Below are 25,328 nucleotides of genomic sequence, written 5' to 3'. Positions count from 1 at the left end.
TTTTTTTTCTCAAGACAATTTTCTTGCATTTTTTAGTCAAGATAATGAGCCACTTGATTTTAATTGTATTCCAATGTTACACTTAAAACTTGAAATTTTAATGACAAAATAAAAAAAAAATAAAATGAAAAAAATTGTATTCATAAAGCTCAAGTTTTTATTATTGACAAGCAATTATTATTTTTGAATTTTTGTTTATTTGTAAGAGTATATAAAATTTGAAAAATTAAATAGCTCATGAAAATTATAATGTTCACTAACCCACATAACAGTTTACATATTAAAACGTTTCAATGTTTAAAGGGTAATACTTGAGGCATCGCGCCAATCATATACGCATGCGTCATTTACAAGGGGTGGCGTTACCATCCTCTAAAAAGCAAACCCCTGTGATATCACGATGGCTCGTTTTGGTCTTCCAAAGTTTTGTCAGCCAGTGCCCGCGCGTCTTTCGCGATTGTTGGACCGCGCATTTTATTTATTGTCAAGTGTTATTTCAATGTCACACAATAATTTTCATCTTCGTATTATTAAATAGACCAAAAAAATTTTAATATAATTGTTATAATTAGTATAGTGTAAAATTATATTTATATATAAAAAAAAATTGTATAAAAATCAATTAAAAATGACAGTCGTACAAAAAAAAAATTGATTATTTTAATAGTGAATCGTCAAGTGATTATATTTACAAAATAAAAAAAAATATATATAGTTGGAATAAGTTGTTATATTTGTTGAGATGTAAGTGATTTTTTTTTAAATGAATATCATTAGGTGTATTGTAATGGTATATAAAATTTTTGGTGTTAAATTGTTCTATGAAAAATGTGTAAAACATTTATATAAATTATTATATAAATGAAAAAAAAATAATAAAATTTAAAAATGATATACGTGAGGTTACACAGCCAATTATAAAAATTGACATATCAAAATAAAACTGTCATTTTTTTTTAACATATTTAAATATTTAAATGATGATGGTATATAAAAGTGGGTGTAATTTTTTTTTTACGTGTTTATTTTACATAAAATGTTTGAAGTGAAATTTAAAAATTTCTGTTTACTGTAAAGTGACAGAACTATTTGACAGTTACATCCAACTGGGAATATAAATATTGGAAATGAAATTTTTGATATTTTGAACAGTTTTGTGAATACAGTAGTTACAAAGTTAAAAACGTTTATCGAAAAGTTATTTAAAGTTGGTAAATAAAAAAAAAAAAAAATCTATTACACTGGTAAGCAATGATTTTCAAAATCCAATAAGCATTTCAAGTTAAAGAAGATGCTCACTGCAATAATCACATTTAAATGTTGATAAAAAAAAAATTCTCAATGATTCTCAAAGGAATACTTTATAACCAAGAATCACTGACATTACAAGAAAAGTTTTTTTATTATTAAGAAATAAAAAAAGAAAAAAAAAATGACAATAAAAAAGTTCGATATAATTATCAGTTGGTAAAATTAAAAATAATAATATTAAAAAAAATTAAATTACAAAAGAAATAAGTGAAATATAAAGAATAAATTTTATAAAAAAAAAAAAAAAATAAAACAATTAATTTATTTTTAATTACAAATGTGTATTGTTGTTGTTTTTTTTTTTTTTTTATTTTATTAAAGTGTTCAAGTGTTAAAGTGATTGTAGAATATTATAAATAATGAATTAAAAAAATATCAAATTAATTGATGACGACGTATCAATAGATAAGGAGTTGACTTTGTTACTTCAAAGGATGCACTTGTGGATACAGACAAAATGCTGACGATGACAATAGTTGACAAGTACTATTAAGGATTTCCAGTAATTTTCACTTTGAAAGCCAAATGGGTGAGAATTCATTGATGTTAATGAGTTTAATTTTAACTAACTATTTCCAATTCGTTGAACATTATTCAATAATTCGAAAAAAAATAAATAATAATAAAATAATTAATATTATTTTCATGTGATTAAATTTTAATTACCTTTCAAATAAAATAAATTACATTAATATTACATTTAAAGTGGTGAGTGTTTAATGTAAATTGCAGTATTCATCAATTTAATTGTCTCATCAATGTTACAATATATTGAGATGCTTTATATATTACACAATTACACAATTTAACACGAATTTAATTTGTACACCAATATATTGACAGTTCGACTACTTGTTGTCTCTCTATTTGTAATTATAAAAAAAAAAAATCTATTGTATTATATTAATCATACTGATAATCAAAGGTAATACATTTCAAATAGTTAACAATTAATTGAACAATAATCATGTCAATAAAATTGATAATTATTTTTTGTAATTTTTATAAAATAAAATTTAAATTTTACATAGCCAAATGTATTTTTAAATAATTTAAAAATATATTCAAAGCATGAATATATAATTAACTGCATAAATTAATGATTAAATAATATTTAAATAAAAAAAAAAAATTACGCTGTATAAATTTTTAATTATTTCATTTACAATCCACCTACTTAATTTTTTTTTATTTTTTATTAAGTGTCTTGTAGTAAACCCTTTCTTTCTAGACAATCAAAATTTTAATAGCTATAAGCGGTTTTTCGAGAAAACAATTATACATTACATACAAAAAAAAAATAATAATAATAACGAGAGTAATAAAAAATATACACAATGTATTTAAGTAAACGTCAACAGTAATAAAAAAGTTTGAGTTATTTTATTTCATAGACAGGTTACGTGTTATTTTTCTTTTCTAGTAGTTATACCTCAGAGAATTGGTACATGTATGTAATACACATATGGACATGTACTGATAGAACAATCGTACAGAAAAGTAACTCACCCTATATGAAATTTATTTTTTTCCCTTACATCCCTATTGTCACTTGTTCACTACTATTGAAGAATGCAATAAACTTGTTTGTTAGATATATAGAAAAATAATAAAAGTATTTATATAAAAAAAAAAAAAGAATAAAAATTTCATGCTTCTTATTTGTAGAATAGTAGTAAATACAGTCATAAAATCCACTTTTAGCAAAGCAGCACAAATGACTGTACTAGATATACATTCAGTATTTTTCGTTGATTTTTTTTTCTCTTTTCGATGTCATGATTTTACTGGTATTTTATGGCTTGTCAAAAAATATTAGGGGTATATTATACTTGCGCATGGACTTGTTTTGATTGACGCCAGTTTTTCTGTTCAAGTAGATATAGCCTTCAATACAAATATATTTACGTAAACATATTAATATACGTCAGTCTCATAAACTAAGCTGAACTTTTACTATTATTTTTAATATAAAAAAAAAAAATAATATGATTGACTATGATTGATTAATTGTTGTGTCAGGCAATTGACGATATTCAAGTTTATTATATTTTTTTTTTTCAGTAGATTAATAAGAGAATTTTCACTAATTTAATTTATGAACTTGACGTTTAATTAGTCTGTAATGTTTGCATATATAAAAATACTTTTTTTATTTCTTTTTAATTAAAGTATGAGTTAACGTATATTTGTCTATGTACATAGTGATTTAATTTAGAAATTCATTTGACTATTTGAATGTATGACTTACTTCTTGCTTCTATTTGTAAATAAATCTTTAAACTTTAATGAAACAACAAACAAACTAAGACTGACTTAAAGTTTAACAAATGAATCAAATTAAGTTAATAAAATCTTCATAGTTGAATTAGTAAATATAATACAAGTCTTATTTTTATGATAAATTTTAACATGATACTTTTTCATTGTGACTTTTAAAAGTATCTCTAAAATTATTCTAATAAACCAGTAATAAAATATAAGTGATTTTATATGTATACGTTAACTATAGTTAAAGTCATTTACATTATTTTATTATAAAGAGTGCTCTAACTAAAATATTGGTTGTTTATGTTTATAAAAGTTTAATGAAGTCTATGTAAGAGTTTTTAATTTGATAGTTTTATGAAAAATAATCGTATTAGTTTTCCGGATGATAAAAATAATGATACTCTTGTTTCATCGTCAGTGAAGCATCCCACCAACTGCAAAATCTTCAATTTTTTTTCTCGGTTATAAAAATAAAAAAAAGAATCAACAACTAAATAAAAAATAAAAACTGTAAATACAAGCTGATATATAAATTGCAAGTAACGTAGGAAGCAAAATTTACGTTGTCTCTTTTTTTTTTTCTAGTTTTTTCGTAACCATCTTCACACTATTTTTTATTTAACGTGCACAATCTTTTTCAGTCGAGCTTATCTTATGGGCAATATCATCAGAAGCCATCTTTATTGCCAATAAAACTTAGATTTCCAGTTTACCACGATTTAAAAAATAAAAACTCTTTTATTTTTGTTTCAATAAAAAATATATATTTTTTTTTTTATTGATAATGTGGATTAAGTATTACTGAATAATTGTGATAAAAAAAAAAAATATTTTTAATAGTAAAAATGGATCTTACGAAAAAAAAAAAAATAACGAGAATGGCAATTTCAAAAGTAGCAAGTTTATGGGAATGTGTCAAGACACGTCTTTATCGGAAATCTTGACGTCACGTGCATTTCCGTTTTACAATCTTTTTTTGAAAAATTCGATAAAAAAAAATAAAAAAATTACGTGACGTGAAATATATCGAAATAAAAAGATGAAGCCTCTCAGAGTTTCTATTGATTGAAATAAAAAAAAAAAAATATATCAATATTTATTTGAAAATTGGGTTTAAAAAAATAAAATAATAAATTTTTTTTTCCTGAAATTTACCTACGCGTTTCGACGTGTCACATATATTTTTTTTAATTTATTTATTTTTTGCATAATTAAGTAGGAGGTACAAATAAAATAATCCGAATCAGTAAAGTGGAATATAAGTATATACAGGAAGTTGAAATGAAAATAAAAAAAAATGATAATCATATAAAAATAAAATAAAAATACCTCGAGATAATGTAGGCGGAAAATAATAGAAAAAAAAAAAGGAATATCATTCCCCGGATGGTAACGATTTACGAGTGAAATTCGAGATACATGTCCAACAGATATTTTTTATTTGATTTTTCTATTTTGTTTATTTATTTATTTTTATTGTTTGTCCAGGTCAATGCAACTTGACGTGTGCGTGTATACATGAACTGTCACAAGCCAACGAATTAAATAGAACATGGAAGAAAGTTTTTAAAATGACAAAAGACAAAAAAAAAATAAATGAAAAAAATAGTTTAGTAGACAATACATGATGCAAATTTACATCATGTTGGTCTAAATGAAATCTAAAAATTTGCATTTACACATTAAAACTATAGAGATACAAAAAATATTTCAAATGTAAAAAATTTATACCATTGGACAAACTTAAATTAAAATTATTATTTAATTTATATTGAAATTGGTTTGTCTATTACAATAGAAAACTCATTAAGTTTTTTAAAAAAATACAATTAAAACAATCGGTAGGGAAATAAAATGAAAAATAAATTTAATTGAGTATGCTTAATTTGTAAAAAAGAAAAAAAAATAATAAACGAATTTAATATATATTTAAAAAAAAGTTAATCAAAATGAATGAAGCAATGAATTGACATTTTTTTTTCTTCTTCAAATATGTGTAGGGTTTTAAGAATAATAATATTTTCAAAGTTAAATTTTATCTCATGAATATATATGTACATAAATATTATATATTCTGTCACTTGTTTAATACCTTCTATATTACAAACCATAGCTTTTATCATAATTTATCTTTCTCAAGCTTTCATCATCAAGAAGCAAGATTGTTTGAATTTTTAATTTAATTATTTCTTAAAAAATCAACATGAAAAATAAAAATGCCACATGAAAAATCTTGTTATAATAATTAATACTTCAAATGACACTCTGAAAATATTTTAATCTTTTATTTTTTGCTCCTTTATTGATTCAATAAATTATTATGTGTAATATTTTTTATCTTTTCAGAATGCAACATAAAAGCAGAAAAAATGTTAACAATATTGGGCTACTGTTAAAATTCTACACTCGTCGAAAAAGCAACAATGTTTCATTGACAAAAAAAAAAAATAAATAATTTAACAGAGTCGAATGAAGTGAACTAAACAAACACACGGAATTCACTATGGCACTTTTATATGCTGTTATTGTAATCCTCGTTACAACAGCAATGTCATTGCCACCGGTAATACGAATTGGTGAGTAAAAATATATCTCAAATAAAATCATTCTTTTTTATTTTTATATAATAACAGTATCGACAATTTATATTTGATCAAATCGTTTATTTTTAAAATACTGATACTTGTGTAAATATAAAGTTTAAATTTGAAGAAAAATAAAAAAATTATAAACAAGTATTTTTTTTTTATATAAAAAAATAAAACTTTTATTATTAAAAATAATAATAAAATTTTTGTAGTTATTTATTGTCTTGTTGGTTATTTTTTTTTTTCAATAAAATATATACCACCTGTTAAATAATATGAAGTTTTAAAAAATGTTGAAACCACCTGAGTGTAAAAGAACGAGTAGAATTGAATGATAAAACTTCATGAAAAGTATGTCACTTCATGCTCTTCCATAGTAATCTAAAGATTCATTGGAATCGGAATTTTTAAGCTCGTTTTATTTCTTACTCTCTTCTTTTTTTTTTTTTCTTATTGCTTCTACTTTGAAGACGTTTTTGTTCACACACAAATTTGTATATAGACTCTTCACTTGATTTTAAAGTGAATCTTTTTACAGTGTCTTAAAAAGTTTGACAGTTACTATAACGATTTCAACTGCAATACCAAATAAACAAAAGATATTTAAAGTTTAACAATTTAAAAACTGTTTATTTTATTTCTAGGTATTTGCATTTTTTGTTTTTTGTAGTGGAAAAAGCATTCCCTTGTTTAATTTTAAAACTTTCAAGAAGAATGATATTTAAATGACACATTTGACGAATAATTATGAATTTTTGATTTATGAATAAATGTTAAATGAATTTTAAACTTGAAGAATTTTAAGTTTTTCATAGTATAGGTAAATATATTTATATTTTATTCATTTAACTTTTGAATTTTAGAGTATTATTATTCGGTAAACCATAAAAGATAAGATATTGTTTTGCTACAATCTAATGCCAAGTTAAATGACATGAGAATTTGACAGAATTTAAGTTACAAATTATAGGAATTCGATATGAGATCAACGCGTCAAATTGAAATTGAGTTTGAATTTCTACCCAAGCATGTTTCTTCTCAATAGTCTGATATATTACTTTTTTATATTATAAAAATTTTTGTTACTCTCAAAACATTACCTTGCATTTAGAGGAAAAAAAAAAAAAAAGAAACAAATTATTTAGGTAAAATTTACGTATAAATATAAACAATAAATTTATTTATTTTCAATTTATACTGTCTTTGACAGATTGTTCGATAAAAGTTTTCATGTATTCAAGTCTAACATTGACTTTGTAGTAGTTTTAGTAAGTACTTGGTAACTTTGTTTACGATCAGATCATAAAAAAATCTCTTCAAGTTAAAAATAAAAAAAAAATATAATCATTGAAAGAGAATATATAATATTATCGACTCAAATACGGTTTTAATAATTTTTTTTTTATATTTTATAATTTAATATTATACCTATATATAGTTTTAAAAAATTGATAAGAAAATCATGTTAAATTTGTATTATAAATATATAATACTTATTCATAACTATAAATAAATATATTTTTAAATTAAAAACATGGCACAAAATACAAAGTGTGAAGCTGCTGTAGCTTAATAACTTTTCCAACACGAATAATAATTGAACACAAACTTCAATTGCAAAAGTAGATGACTGACTCAATACTTGGTAGAAACTTTGCCGTAATTTCCGTATTGAAAGGATAGAATTCGAGAAACCTGAGCGTCACGTAAGGATTATACTACATAAACGTATACGTATTTATAGAGAGAATGAATTTGTCTGATGAATAGAACAATCCATATAGAATTCGTAAGTACGAAGAAAACGAAACAAACAAAAAAAAAAAAAAAATTACTGAATAAACAAATACAAAAAATAGTCGAAATTAGAACTAGGACAATGCCAAAGGGATGTTGAAATAATTGTAAGGTTGAAAATTATATACGAAATCCATCAACGAGGGAATAATACACCCTGGGCTTTTTAGGGTTAAAATAAAAGTTCGAAATTTTTTTTTTTATAACAAATATATGCAGTGTTAAATATTCAGGACAAAAAAAAATTGATTAAATAAATTATAAAGAATTTTTTATAAAATTTATAAATCAAAATAATTTTATTCTGTCAATGTGATAAATATAATCGAATATTATAACATGATTTGAAACTTTTTAAATAGTCATTATGAATATAAATAAAAATAAAATATGATAGTCTATATAATATACTACTCTTTTGTAAATTTTATCTATGAAAAAATTTACTCATAAATGAGGCGTTTTGGCTCGCTGCCATAGTATTTACATTTTCACGATATATACGCTTTGTTCATAAGGCTTTTATAGTTTAGTCAGAGGTTTAGCAAGTTTGAATATTTTCAAAAAAAAAAAAAAGAAATACAATACTGATACTATGTATATATTTTAGAACACTGTAACTCAAGAACACAAAATTTACCAAGTATATTTCATGCGGTATAGACTATTAGAAACTGTAAATTGATTCTTTGCTCAGAATTTTCTTCTACTTGCTACTTTTTTCTATATATGATATTATTCGATTCATCGAGTAAAGTATAATAGTATTTTTTTTATTTTTTGGATTTGTGGCAAAGCTGTAAGACGAGTTCTTCATTGCACCATTTCCATTATGATCATACTATTGGAAAATGACTTAAAGTAATATGAAAAATTTCGATAATGTTATATATAAAATGACAAATAAAAAAAAGCTCATTGAATTTGATATTTTATATATATGTTTAAAATTTTTAATTATAACATTTTTTTTTTAAATATAATTGAAAAAATTTCTATAATATTATTAAAAAAGTTTAATTAATTTATATATGATGAAATTATAAATTTAATTAAATCAATTAAACAATAAAATAAATATTTTAAATTAAAAATAATTAAACTAATTTTTAGCTACTAGCTGTAATATTAAAAATATTTAAAAATTGTAATTGCAAAAATTGAAGAAAAAAGGAAATTTAATTGGTTTTTTTTTTTCCGGTCAATTATTTAATTTTTTATTTGTGAAATTACAATTTTTATTAGTCAAGTATATATAGCTTTAAATTTAATTTAAATCTTGATATATTTATAAATTGTAATTAGAGCAAATTAATGATTTTGTTTAATCAAAATTTTCATCACGTTGATAATGAAAAAGTTTTGAATATATAATATTGATATATATAATAAGATATATTTATATTGACTATTTATTTGTGTATCTATGTTCAAAACACGAACCAATGTATATTCTCATCATCTAAAATATATATTTGAAATACGATGTATAAATATCTAGAGTACAACAGCATACACATACAATTGTTTTGTATGGATATGCGACAACTGTGCTTCAATTGCATCCCCTTAAAACAAACGCACCCTCTGTCTATATTTATATATATATACAAACATCCACACACACATACAATCTTTGAACAGTGACATCGAGGGTTAATGCACTTGTATTTGAATCACGATTTTCAAACGTACTTGGAATTTATTCTCTATTTTATACATCCAGATATTACTATCTGCTTCAAGAATTTTTCTTCTCTTGTCTATTTAAAATTTATCAACTAAAATAATCAATTTAAATGTAATTTTATTTACCCGAAACTTTTAATTTAAATAAAAATATAAACTGAGTAATTAAAATAAATTAAAAAAATAATTTATATTTTTTTTATTTTTATAAAAAAGATTTCTAGCTGATAAAAAGATATGCAAATGAAAAAAGAACAAAAAAAAAGAATTATAAATTGTATATAGTTTAGCTTGAAAATGAATTAATCAATATATAAATAATTTTGAAAAATATTGCTGATTAAAAAAAAAAGCAAAATTTACTGAGTTTGCAGTTTTTAAGTTTCAAGTAGCAAAGTATATTTGTATGGGCCTTGATCCACATTAAATTTACAATACTGCATCAAAGTAGCTCTACATATATATAAAATTTTTATTTTAAATCAGCCACTGTCACAATTTACAGTCACATTCAATGACGATAATTGATGTATACCAACTCAAAAATGTAATAGCAAATGGAATATAAATTGTCTTAAACATATGGCCTTCGGCTCTTATCAAACGATTTTATTTCAGGCGAAAGTTTTAACTCTATATTGCAATATATATTTGAAAGTAGAACGGAACAATATTATTAATTATTTGAAATTATAATTGACCATTTCAAAAAGAAAAAAAAAAAAATTAATAATAATAAAAAAAAGATTTGATGTGTTATATTTTCAATTGGATTATTTCTACAAATAACAATAATTTTGAATTTTGGATGTATCAATTGATATAACTTGTGTTAATTTTGATATATATTTTCATGATATTTTGTATTTTAAATATATAAATTTACATGTATAAATTAGTTACATCATCAATAATATCATGAATTAAATTGGATTCAAATAAAATGAACTCTTGTAACTCAACAACTTTTTTTGCTGACGCTATTAGGTCTTCATTGAAGCACCAGTAACGCTCCACTCAATTAATACAATAAATAAAATACGTTTTATTTATTTTTATTTTTTAACTATATTCTTGAATAGAAATAAAATTATTGGCAATAAAATTATGACTTTAATACTGTAAATATTAACTATAAATATTCATAATTATACTTGGTGCTTATTAATTTTCTATTTTTTATTTATTTATTATTTTAATAACTGATGATTGTTATTATTGAGTAGTTGATGTTAACTTTCTTCATATTAATGAGATGTTTATTATCTTGTATATTAACTGTATATTGCATATTCACGACAAGTTGTTTGAAACGATCAGGCATTCAGAAAATATATAAAGAAGGGAAAGAAAATTGTTGATTGATGAAAGGGAATAAAACGAGCACTTTTATCGACACACCATATTATCGTCAACAAATATTTATGGAATCTCACGTCTCAAGTCACGATGCCAGGAAAGTGGTTCTCCTATTTCTAAAAATAAAATAATGAGGGAAAGATGAAAAAAAAAAAAAAAAAAACCACATCAACGAGGTGATTGAAACTATCGAAGAATTCCCATATTGAGAATCGAGCTATTTCCAATAGAAAAGGAGAGTTTTAAACACTTGTTTTATGTAGTAGAGAGAGAAACATATGTTAGTATAAATTTTTACTATAGATCGATTGTGTTTATATACATTGAACTTCCTTTGATGCTTTTTGTTTAAATATTTTTGTCGAAAAAACGGTATTTTTTTTAAAATATTGTTTTGTTTATTGATGCATTAATAATGAATAGTAATAATTATTGTCATAACGCACCAATGAACTACAATATGAATTGTTTTTTTTTTTTTTTTTTTTAAGAGCTGCTCATACTTGAACATACGTACATATTAGATTTCTGTATATAGATTGTTCAGAATTTTTTAACGATAAAAAGTTTGTTTGTTCTATGAAATTTTTTTAATGAAATTTTTTTTTTTTTTTTCTACTATTGTTATCCAGTTTTTCATGTTTGAATTTTATATTATTTTTTGGAAATTTATCATTTTTTTTTTTAATTAAAGAAAACATTAAATTTTCATTCATTTGATTTTTTTTTTTTTCGTTTTTTCTTTTTGTATTTTATTTTCAAAAAAGTTGCATTTAAAAAAGGTCAATTAATTTTTGTGATATAATAGTAGATGATTTTAGATCAGCTGATATTATATTGCCAATCAACTGGAGTTGTTGAAAAATCTTTTTTTTTTTTATTGAGTTAATATAATAGCCTTCCCATACTACCAATTTTCTTGTTTGGTAATCATTAATTTTATGTTCATTTTGTTCACGAAATTTAATAATTTAATGTATCAATATTTATCGTGATGAGTTGAAAATAAAAATAATTACATTGAATCAAATTATAATTAAAAAAAAATATATATACATTGAGTATATAAATTATTTAAATATATTTTATGAAATTTATTAAAATTACTCTTAAAATAATAAAAGATTTAAAAACTCACTGTTGTTGACGATGAACATTACGTAGTCCAGATTGATGTTCTCAGCTTTTGATGATCATTGGAATTGACATCATCTGCAACAATAATTAATAAAAAATTTTATAATAAAAATAAAAAATACGCTCATATATTAATTGATGTGAATATTTGTTCTGAATTTTATTATTTTATTTTATTAAAAAATATAAGCTCAATCAAAAAAGAATGATGGCTTGTCTAGCTCAATAAAAGCGAATAATATGTGCAAAATAAAATAAAAAATTTGATCGAATCAAAAAGTCAACGACGTAATTTTTTATTGAAAAAAAAAAAAAAAATTAATTAACGCATTGATCTAGTGTCCATTAATTTATTTGACCGTAAATTTTGTTTTTCAACGTCGATTTGAGCAATACATAGCTTGACATTTTAAGCTTCAATAAAGCTCGATTTTTGATGTCCAATTAACATTAAATTTTAAACTGAAATATAAATAAAATATATAATTTGCTACCAAGTCAACAATACTATTTGACCTATTGTTTAAATTTGCAATATAGCTCCAAAGAAAAAGTTTAAATTGTTATATATATATTGTGCAATGGTCTAAAGATCAAACTTTTGTAAACTTGAGTCGGTCCTTTCGACTGTAATAACCATTGGACTGCTTACTTTGGATAACAGTAAGGGGATGATCGGCATTATTACCATAACAGTGATATTCAACTGGAAAGTAGATTGCAATACATACGACTTTATAACACACTTGTTATTAAACCGAGCGACATTGTGTTTGTTTAACTGGTTAAAACAAGTTTATATATAAAACAAAAACGACAAAATAAATGACAAGTTAAACAGAAAAAAATAACAAAAACAAATAGTAAAAAAAAAGTCAGGAAAAAATTGAGATAACGCGAAAAATAAATAGAGTAATATTAATAACAAACAATGAAGAACAAACTGTATAATTGATGTTTGATTTTTTATTTTTTTTTCGTCAATAGTAGGAGCAGGGTTAGCAGGCTGATATTGTCGAACGGGATGTGAAATAAAAAAATCATTTCGGCGATGAGATCAGCCTGTCGAACTCGGCGCCGTTTCAAATTATTTATTTTATTATATAACAAATGTATTTTCTTTTTTCATCATTTTATTATATTGTAATATAATTAAAAAACTGTTTTATATTATAATTTAGATTTAAATTAAATTAATAATAATTATTCAGTCGTTTTTTTTTAAATTTTTTTTGAATTTAATTTGTATATAGTTAATGCAATTAAAAAATGAAATGCAACAATTACAAAAATTAACATTTTTCGTCACAATAAATTTAATTTGATTATTCATTTATTTTTATATGCAAAGAATTTTTATTTTATAATTAAAAACAATTAAAATTTATTTGCCAAATTTTTTTTTTTAATGAAAAAAAAATACCTTTATAAATTATTAGCTAAATTTGATTAAATATTGAATCAATTATTTAACTGAAAATGAGAATTTTAATTTAATTTTTTTGTAAAAATATTTTTAAAAAATTATTAAATAATTGTATTAGTAAGCTTTTTTTTTGCCAAAAATAAAAAAAATAATCAAAAGTAAATTAACACGACCTTTTTTTTTAGTCTGATTATAAGACAAATTCGATAATAAAAAAAAAAAAATATTTTATCAGTCAATCGATGATATTAGATAAGACAGTAATACGAAAAACCCACAGAGCTTATTCAATTTTTTTAATTTTAAATTATATCAAAAAATAGAAAAAAAATGCGAGTTAATACGTTTTTATTTTATTTACTTATCAAAATCCAAGATTTAAAAGAATTTTTAAGTCATTTAGTCAATGCAATAAAATGAAAACTAAGTATTATCGTTTTACAAAAAAAAATATATATATAAAACTTGATCATTTTGATTTAAAAAATAAAAAATTGGGGTACTTGAAACATTCGATATCGATAGAAGCAAGAAATATGGAGTACTTGGTTGAACGTACGTGTACATACTTGCCTCATAATTCTAAATTTATTGCCATTGCTCACCTCATTTTATATCGTTTTTCGCTGCTCTCAATTTTTCATTTATTTATTTACTTTTTATTTATTATATATCTTGATTTTTTATTTTCTTTAAAGTAAAGATTCAAACCCTCTCAACGATTCTCATAAAATTGTTTGATCGTTCTCAAGAGTAAAATACAGACATTGTAAATATATTTTATATAACAATATTACTATCTCATTTTACATTCCACCAATGAATAAAGTTCTCAGAGTGTCAGGATCATCAGAACATTCAACACTTCAAATTTAAAACATCAAAAAAATTCCTAAAAATCTTTTGTAACATTTTATAACTAGTTAAAATTAGTTATCTTAAATATTTAAAATATATATTCTCAATTTTTAAAAATACAATATTAATTTACGTATTTTTCTTTTTATATAGAAAAATTTATGACATAACTGGCGACACATATATATATTTAAAAAAATTTAATATTAATTGATTTTTACCATTACGAGAGTCAACTTTATTTCATGTACAACAAAAAATATTCACTTGAAAAATAACCATAAAATTCAAGTTAAATTGTTTACAGGCAAAAAGCCAAATGGTATTTTGCAATATTCTCAACAATCTATTATTATTTATATCTACAAATTTTAAAATATTACGCGAAAACTATTCAACATGGTTACATACAGAAAACTATATAATGTGCTTACGAAAAGAATAATATGTATTGACAATACTGAAAAAGATTCTAACCAGCAAGCACGATTTAATCTTACTGATTTATGTGATTGTCGACAATAACTTTACCTCACTGGTTGTGTATATATATATAAAAATATATATCTCATTGCAAATTTCCAATTCCGGCAAAATTCATTGAGCATACGTACAATCAATCGTAGTTTTATTTATTTTTCCTATAAATATACTGTTTTTTTTATTTTTTCATTTACAACTCAAGAATCACATAGTTAAATTCCAACAATTTCATTTTTTTTTTCAACAAAAATAACTAGTAATATTATTTTTATTTAAAATCTTATTGTTGGCTTTGTATTAATTTTTTCTTTGATATTTAAAATAAATTCTGTTATCTATTGAAATAAATATAAAGCTATTCATTTGTTTCGTTAATAATAACTTTGCTCTTCAACTTGATGAGATAATTAACAAAGACATCAATTGTATATTCATTCATTCAAGTAAATTAGTGTAGCAATGAAGATCCTGAAATTGGCAGAATATCAGTGAATTCATTTGCATGATATCAGTAGATATTATCTTTAGATCTTGTGTTAATAACTAGTGAAATAAGCCACGTGATAGCAGTCGGTAAGACAGTACGTATTTTAATATATATTAAATTATTGACAATGACTATTCGTGCATTAATATACATAATGATTGACATTTGAATACCAGCATAAAGCCAAGTAGTTATTTGATCAGAGAAACTAATAATATACCCATACACATATATCCAATTAAAATTAGTTTTCTATACTTAATCTAGAAGCTTAATTATTTTTTTTTTTTTTGATAAATAATTAGTCTCTTTGACAAATGAATTAAAAAGAAAATGAAAAATTATAATTTTTATTATAAAAAAAAATAATGAAACAATGAAATAAAAAAATTAAAAAATTGCACATATATATTGGTAAGAAATTATTACGAGTTTTTATTTCATAATGGTTCACGTGAGAGGAAAAAAAAAAAGACAGTTAACGATGGAGGACGTTTTGTCTTGAAAACACAAGACAGCTGGAGCTTTTTTTTTCTTATTCCCTAACGATCTTGTAGCATCAGTTAAAAGAAAAAAAAATATCAACGTGTAAGAACACAATTATTGTGGTGCTTTGTAAAAAAAATGACAGAGATAAACACTGTGCACAGCTAAAAATGAAATACAAGTACTCAAACAATGCATCAAGTAGCATGTTGACAACAATAATAATAACTTCCAAAAATATATGTAAAAAAAAAAAATATGAAATATAATAAAACGAAAATGGAATAGAGCTATTTAGTAATCACAATTTTTTTAAATCTCTAAATTTATATATTTTTAACTGCATAAATATAGTTTACTGGTTTTTTTTTTTTATATTCAGTCAACATAAAATCAGTGGAATTATAATAGAGCTATATTTTTGTCTGAATTGCGACAGTTAAAATTTAACCAAAGCGAAAGTACAAATTATCTGTGAACATTAAATTCTGTTTATCGTTGAAAATTATCTTGGCATAGATTTTTAATTTATCTGTTGTATACAAATGCATGTCATAAAATTTAAAATATTTATTTTCATAAGCAAATTTTATATTAAATTTATTTAATTTAAATAATAAAAATATATATTATTATTTATAAATTTAATAAAAAAATTTTAACTATCAAATTAATATTTAATTTATTCAATTGAATTTTTTTTTTCATTATAATTTTACTTTTTTATTATTCAAAAAGTTTTTTCGGCTAAATTTTGGCAAGTATTTTAACGAAAGAAAGACACATTTTGACGAAACTATGTATATATATAAATTTATATGATAAGAAAAATAAAAAAAAAAAAAAAAAACTGATCTCTTTTTCTATGCTGGATAAAGGCCATTGGACTGTCGCCAGGATTGGATGACAAACGGAACTTGAGGTATCTGCACAATTCATGTGGTCGACCCTCAGAATTTTTAGACACAATTGTAAAGTTTTTATAATATATATTATATGTATTTTTTGACTTTTCAAAGTTTTTAAAAACCTTTCTGGAATTTTTAAAATAATATAATACATATTTTTTTTTTTTCTAACTTAAATACATTTATAAATTTATGTATTTTATTTTAAAAACTAATTTTATTTTTCATTGTTAATTGATAATATATTACTGTAAATTTTCAATGATTTATGTAATTTATTTTATTGGAAGCAATGACTAATTATTATCATGTAGTTCAACTAAGTTACCAGCAACAAACAGATAGATTTATCAGAATGTCTAGTCATTCGTATCGAACTATGGAACTAGTACATTCGAGATGAAGACACAGACTAAACACTGAAGCAAAATTTGAAACCCTCCGGGTCAATTAGATGTTACGTTCGACATGTAGATATATACAAATGTGACTCAATCGAGTAATTAGTTCGACAGTCCATGAACATCAGTTTCGTACGTGTTATGCTTGACTTGATCATTGACAAACAGTTGACTCAAACTAATTTATATTATAAAATATATAAAATACAAGCTTAATGAGCTTTTTAAAGTTCATATTCAATATTTATTTCGAATTTTCTTTAAATCTATATTTACATAATTTAAATTTTTAAAATAATTTAGTATTCAGATAATATTTTAATAAACTTTTCAAAATTTTTTTTTGTTTGTCTATGTCAATGTCTACTCAAAAATATGTTGACAAATATTATTTTTATATGTAATATAAATTTATGAAATATTATCAGACAGTTTTATTGAAATATAAAAATCGATCAGTCGAAAATAGAAGACATATATATAATTTGTATTTTTTTTTGAGCTGTATGAGTTTCATCATATGAAATAAAAAATGATAACAAAAATAAGCAGATAAATATAATACACATATGATATGGAATATTTGGTGAAAATTCTAAATTGAATTGCTTGGAATATTGCAGAGTTTTTATGTATTTTAAAAATTTTATCATATTCGATATATTATTATTATTTTAATAATAAGTAATAACGTAAGTTATATTATTTCAAGGATAACCTTTTGAATGTCGAGCATATTTGATTGGATTTTTTGTATATTTTTTGTATATTTTTTTATTTGTTCATACGAAATTCAATAATGTTATATATATCGGGGTTTAAGGACGGCTAAACTTTTGAGGTTATATTCTTGAAAATCCAAAGAGTCGTAAGAACAATATGTATAAAAAATCTGATAGCTTTACTTGAAAGTTACCAGTGTACAATAAAATTTGCATACACATACCCATCAAGTTTTCTTTGTTGTAAAAAATTGCTATGCACCTGTTTATAATACGATATTATAAATAATAAAAAACTTGGCTTTTTTTTTTTTATAATTCAATTTCAACATCTTGAAGTTTTTAAAGATTTTATTACAAAATATGTAAAAAATTAAGTAATAAAGATTTTCATTTTAATATTTAAAAATAACAATTTTAACTCAAATAATTTTATAAAATAAATATAAAATATTTTTTGAAAAATTTCAACTGAAGAAACCTAAAATATAGACTGATACTGAGGGTGAAAACATTGACCCCGGATATTGTATGGTTGCAATGATGCGTGACATAAATACAAGGTAGAAAATAATATGTCTGACTATTCCTATACTTATACTACTTGTTTTGTACTAAAAAAATTTTTGTCCGCTAAAATCAATAGAAAATTATACTTTTTGATTTTAAATTTTTGTAATAAAAAAATATAAAACTACTGTTAAATTAAAAAATCGTAATAACTTGATGTTTTTTAAAATAAAAATGATACTGTTTAAGTGTTTTTTCAACTGTGAACAGTATTTTAATTTTTAAAATAAATATTTTAATAAAAACTTCTATAAAAACTTCTATTAACTTGATGATTTTTCGATGCAAATGAATACTCAGTACTGTATGAAATTGTCAGAGTATTAATCTAGATGACGAATATATATATAAATATTGATCGAAGGAAACGTACTATGACATTGCTTCCGAATGAGGCATTAAATGATTAAATGGAATTTCATATACCGTGTGAAATCATATCTGAACAATATATATTTGTATATTCTAAGTGCATCATCATCATCATCATCATTGATTTGACAATGAAAATGATCAGATAGTTGCACTATCTACTAAATTGTGCATGTTAACGAGACACTTGACGAGGGACCACTTCCCAACCAATTTGTCTTTCCTAACCAATATATTCAATGGGTCTGAATACCACACAACATATATATATATACATTTGAGAATCTCAAAATCTTCAGACTAGCTTGGAATTAACAACAAGACATGATATATAATTTCAAATATATTCTATCTCAAACCACAATCAATAATTAATTTATTTGTAAATACTTTGACATCTAGAGAACCAACATGATAGATTTCATCTAAATTCTATCCATTAGCTAATTAAAATTGAGTAAATTGGACATAATAATAATCACAGTATTATTTTATAAAGAAATTTAAAAAGCATTTTTTTTTATTAAGCAATATAATCAAGCTACGATATAATATATAATTATGTCACCGAAAAAAGTTGATGATAAATTCTATAATTAAAATGAAATATATAAAATAATGAAAAAAAAATATTAAAATTTATATCTAGTAAATTAGAAATACATCAATGTCAATAAACTGAACCAATAACTATATTACAAAATCTGTCGTGTGAATAATAGATCGTATTGATCAATGATATATTGCAACGATGCTTGAAACGACCAATTGTATGTTCAGTTACATGAAAACAGTAAGAGAAAAGCATACAGTTGTCATTGTTTCTAATTCATTCTCTCTCTCTTTCAACATTGGTGGTAGATTTACCTGTTGTTTAGTGGCTCGTAGTTGGTCCATTATTACTCCTGTGGGTAAATTTACCCATTTACGGTTGTAACAAGTACACGAATAACCACAATTGTAACGATTTTATGTCAACTAACTGTTAAATAAACAACTCATCCAGCAAAATGAGCAATTCAACTATTGTTAAACTAACTCAAATATTCTAAAATATTAAATAATTTAATAACATTTATTTATTGAAATATTAAAATAATATTTTTATAAATAAGCAATTGAAATAAATGGGGTAATTTAATTTTATTAGTAACAATGTTTGCAAAAAAGAAAAAAAATAATAAAAAAACAAATTTTCCTCTCGGAAAAGGATATTGCACTTCCTCAATATCTTAAAAATATCTATAGATAAAAATAAAAATATAGAATATAAAAAAAAAAAAAGATATAATGAAAAGGAAAAAAAAAAATATGGGAGGGTATATGGTTCAGTAGAGTTGGCACTCACTTCCATTAGGGTTGAAGTATAGGAAAGATGACTACTTCAGGAAAGCTCTTACGTTCCATTAACAAGTGGGCACTGCAGCGCAGCTTGAAAGCATGGCTGCTATATGCAAATCTTTGAGTGAGTTCAATGTGGCTGTATATGTATGATTTGTATTCACCACTGATTGATTATATTATTGTACATATAAATATAATATTTGAGTGAAAATTAAATAATAGGTTAACACCTTATACTGCGAGTGAACAAGCTTGACCATATAAATTTAACTTTTGTTAATATTACGATATGAAATTTTAGGTCATTAATAATTATTAAGTAGTCAAGTATAACTTTTAAGTATATATAAACATCAACCATCAACTCACTTGAATAGATTTTATTTCATGTAATTACTGCTTTGTTATTTTGCCAATCATTTTAAATTAATATCATTTAATAGAATTTATTGTTGGACAGTTTAAAAGTGTATTATATAGTTTTTAATTGAGTTATTTTTATTTATAAGTAGTTTTTTTTTTTTCTTTTTTAACATTCTATTATTTCTAATCATTATTTTTATGATGGCTCTTGAAAAATTGTCTTGAAAATTTCTTCACATTGACATGTTCAAATACTTGAAATGTTTATTGAAGTACAGTGTAACTTTTAACTGGATTTTTTATATTTTTATTTCTTTGTAAAAGAGAATTACTTTTTTTTTTTTTTTCTTGTCTGATCAATATAAATGAAAAACTTTTAAAAAAACTTTTGTCTTTTGTGAGAATAAAAATTTTAGAGGCTTGAAGAAAAGAGGGTTTTATGGCTAGTGTGAAGATCTTTAAAATTTCAAAACAAAAGACTCAACAAACTATTAGTCAGCAAACTTTTTGAGATCGATTGATGTCATCTAAGAAAATATATAAAAAAGAAAAATACAAAACTGTATGTATAAGAACTTTTTGGATGTGATTGAATAAAATGAACTATAGATTATCGTTGAACATTTTTGACTCAAATAAGTGATGATGTTGAGTCAGTTTACCAAATATAGTATCAAATATCTAACCATTATTTTATATAATAAAACTAGAGAAAATCTTTCAGTCAAAAAGCAATGCAAAGGATCAAACTCTATGCATTATTCAAAAAAATGGATCATGACTCATGACTGATATAAAAAACGTGCACGTATTTATAGAAAAGTCTAGCATCACGATCAGGCAAACTCTATTTTTTTTTTTTTTCATTTTTGAAAATACAAAAAAACTAATATTTTTTTTTATATAAAATACTTAAAAATATATCATTGCTTATATAAATTTTCAAGCTTATAAATTTAGCAGATATTTCTATCTGTATTATTATTTATAAAAATAAAATAGTCATTTATTATGTTGACATTATAAATTAATAATAAAAAACTAAAAATTTGAGTTTTTATATTTAAATGATAGCTTGAAAATGAATTTATGAAAATAATACTTAATATTTTTCATGGCTTTAACTGAGATTTCAAATAATACATTGACCAGTTAAATGATTGTAGTTGTGTGTATACAAAAGTACCTCTAAATGTATATAGAGTAACAGAAATTCAGTGTGTAAAAATAAGCTTTTTTATCTGTATATTTATACAAACTGGAAAAACAAAAACGTGACTCTGTGGCTATATAGTCACAGTCATTTCGGTCGTAGGTATTATACGTGAGTTGCATAATATTTTAACGTTTAAAATACATTTTCTTGTTTCTTCAATCCCTTATATTCTTATATATACTTTAACCGACATTTTCAGTGTGGACATACATATCATTTTCAGTATACTAAATAAAGATAAAAAATAAAAAAATAATTTAAATGCAAAAAAAGAGAGATCAAGATTTACGTGTACAAATTTTCATAAAATACTGGAATACTTAATTTTTTGATTATCTATTATTTATAAAATTTAGAAAATTTAATTTAAATTTATTTAAACAAAATAATTTTTTTATAAATATTATAACTTTTTTTTTTTTACGTAAAATATTTATTTTATTTATTTTTTATCTTAGGGATAATATGTAAACCCTACTGAAATAGTCATATCGGCGCCAAAGCAGATCGAATGTCTCGACGACAACAGAAGAGAATATAAAATAAAATAATATAAAAAAAAAAAAAAAATATGTATGCGTTGAACATGTCGAGGAAGTCTGCCGGAAGCCTCACATTTACATGGTTAGTTACGTCAACGACCTATATATATGGTTGAAACTTTGTACGAGCTAGGGTAGTTGTACTGAGGCTTGTTCAATCGATGATGATAAAAAAAATATACAATAAAAAAGGATAAAAATAACAATCCAAAAAGGATTTTTATTGTAAAAAGTTTCCGACTATTAAATAAAGATAATTATAGTCTTTGATAAAAAATCATTGTTACATTTATTAATATATAAAAAATTGGATAATTAAAAAGGATAATAAATGAGGATGAAATTAAAAATAAAAAAAATAAACTGCTTGGATCAGCGAAACATTTATTTTTGTCAGGAAACTACTGGTGGATATACCAACACTTTATGAAACGACTACCTTTGTAGAATAATTCATGAATTCTGTGGTAAGTTAGACAACTGAGAAAATATTCTTGAATCAGAGTCACGTTTTTACTTGAAAGACGCTGCATATGTGCTTCTTTTGGTATAAAAAAGTTATACGTTTTTTAAAATCCTTTTTTTATGAATAAATTTAGTTTTTAAAAAATACAATTAAAAAAATAAAAATTATCATGTGGGTTTTAAATGAAAAATATATTTGTGATAAAAAGCTATCTGTTATCAAAATCAACATTAATTATGATCAATATTTTTCAAATATTATATCCATTGTAATTAATGGTAAATGCATTTTGTTATCTTATAATTATCAGTTTGAAATAATAGTATTACACTATCAAATTTCAAATCGCATTGAATTATACTCTTACTACAGTGTAACTCTGATAATTATTTGACTTTTCATAAGCTGATAATAATATTACCTTTATCAATAAAATTTATAAATGATGATGAATATTTTCTAAAAAGAATATATCATTGATTAAATTTTAATTCATTAAAGAATGATTATTGCTTTTAGTTTTTTTTTTTTTAAATGAATTTTGTATTAATTCATTAGACTTAACAAAAAGTAGGAACAGCTGCTGAGTCAGTGATGTAAGACAAATTTTTGTAAAAAAATAAAGTAGTATATAATTTTGAGACTTTATATAAGAACAGATGGACTTTTTAAATTATCAGATGCTTGTTCTACAAAATCACCTTTTTTATCTTTACCACGTTTTCTAACAGAGCTTTTTTCTTGGTTTATTTTATTTTTTTTCTTTTTCATCACAATCGCTCACTTGGATATTTTTTATTTTTCTTTCTATGTTATTATCAGGACATTGTTTATTATTTTTCTCGAGAAAAATAGCATTTAATACATTTATATTTAATGATAATATAAATAAAATACTTTCATATAAATATTTGAATTTATTAGAAATAATCAAACTCAATGAAAATAATTTTAAAAGGGCACCAATAAAATATTGGATGACAACAATGATTAAATCGATATTTACAAATACATTTGAGTTTCTTTGACAAAAAAATAAAATTAAACTAAAAAAAAAAAAGATGAAAGATATTTAAAAAATTATTACATAAACTACTTTTACTTATTCATATTGCAGACAAAAAAAAAAACTCGATTATAAAGTTATTTTATCTTAATTTGAGTTTTTTATGTAGAAAGAAAAAATTTATTTAATAATAATAAAAATAATAGTGTTCTTGTCATGTACAGCAAATAAACTGAAACACCAGCACACAATTTTAGAGAATTTTTTTTGATTCTAGAAAGGATTTTCCGATAGTGGTGACATAAATATCACCAGTACTTTTCTCATAGAGTTCACACTGAGAAAAACTTTTGGTGGTGCACGAACGCAAGTAGCTTAAAAAAAAATAAGACATTCAACATATAAAAAATAAAATTAAAAAAATAAGAAAATAAAAATGCCAACGAAAGAGAAGCTTTAAAACAAAACTAACTATAAAAAAGATAAAAAAAAAAAAAAAAGGACAAAAATATAAGTCTTAAATTTGTCGTTGAGAAATAAAAAAAATTCATGATAAAAATTATTATATTTTTTTTTTTTTTTGACTAAAATATTTTTCAATTTAAAATTTTCAATTATATTCAGCTTTGTAAATTATTTTACATAAAAATCATTTATATCAATGAATTTTATATAAATTTTCCAAACAATAAAAAAATTGAATTTTATTTAAAACAGGATTTAAATAATTGTACCGGAAAAAATTTACAAAAATAATGAAATATCAATTAAACACGGTGTAGTTGAATTGTTGAAAAAAAAAAAATTATTTTAAATTAATCACTTCTGGTTCACCTCTATGGTGTAATGACAATAATTATTTTTAAAACTGAAAAGAATTTCTGTTGTTAAAATAATTTAAAACAAAGCAATATAAATATTTTAATTGATTGAAAAATTACTGTACAAAAATTGATTTAATTTTATTAATTGTTGAAATTGTCATGTATTAATTAATTGTAGTGTCAAATAATTAAGACTTCTTATTACCACAGCATACGCAATATATGATTTTCATAATAACAAATTTAATATACTGTGTGTCATCAAGACACCGTGTGTGTCGAAATTCAAAATCGCTTGAGGTTTAAGATAAAGCCGATTAAGAGACAACAATTTCAACAAAGGTATATTCTCGTCTTTATGTATAAACACTAAAAATAAATACGGAATATACAATTCTCGTTGTCTAATATATTTACTTAATTTCAACCACAATTTTAGTCAATGAAAATATTCATATTAAAATATGAGTTGCGTTCATTGTCTTACAAATAAAATTAAATTAAAAATACCATACAATGTTTTTTATTTTAATCTAATTAAAAACATACTCTCGAGTTATCTTTTAATTTTAAAAATTCAATTAAATATGCTAATTAAAAAAACAAAAAAAAATTATATTAAAAATAAAATCCAGCACAACAACAAGATGCACTCTACAAAACAATGAATAATTTCATAACACGCATTGTCAAAAAATAAAA

The 25,328-nt window shown here is 22.6% G+C and overlaps 1 protein-coding gene across 10 annotated transcripts in view; it reads left to right on the top strand.

The window, feature by feature from the left end:
- The window catches only part of LOC122854440 (glutamate receptor ionotropic, kainate 2), a 64,948-nt gene that overhangs the window by 8,186 nt on the left and 31,434 nt on the right, over positions 1-25,328 (top strand). For 8 of the 10 annotated variants that reach the window (XM_044155077.1, XM_044155082.1, XM_044155083.1 and 5 more), the window contains 2 exons: positions 304-1,840; positions 5,929-6,158. In XM_044155077.1, coding sequence (XP_044011012.1) covers positions 6,086-6,158 — 73 coding nt within the window. In that variant the 5' untranslated portion in view covers positions 304-1,840; positions 5,929-6,085. The remainder of the gene's footprint in view (positions 1-303; positions 1,841-5,928; positions 6,159-25,328) is intronic. The other 2 variants (XM_044155079.1, XM_044155078.1) reach the window with 1 other exon arrangement.

Source organism: Aphidius gifuensis, linkage group LG4 (assembly GCF_014905175.1).
Source record: "Aphidius gifuensis isolate YNYX2018 linkage group LG4, ASM1490517v1, whole genome shotgun sequence".
Classification (NCBI taxonomy): Eukaryota; Metazoa; Arthropoda; class Insecta; order Hymenoptera; family Braconidae; genus Aphidius; species Aphidius gifuensis.
Note: the sequence above shows the minus strand (reverse complement) of the source record. Positions and strands in the feature narration are given on the sequence as shown.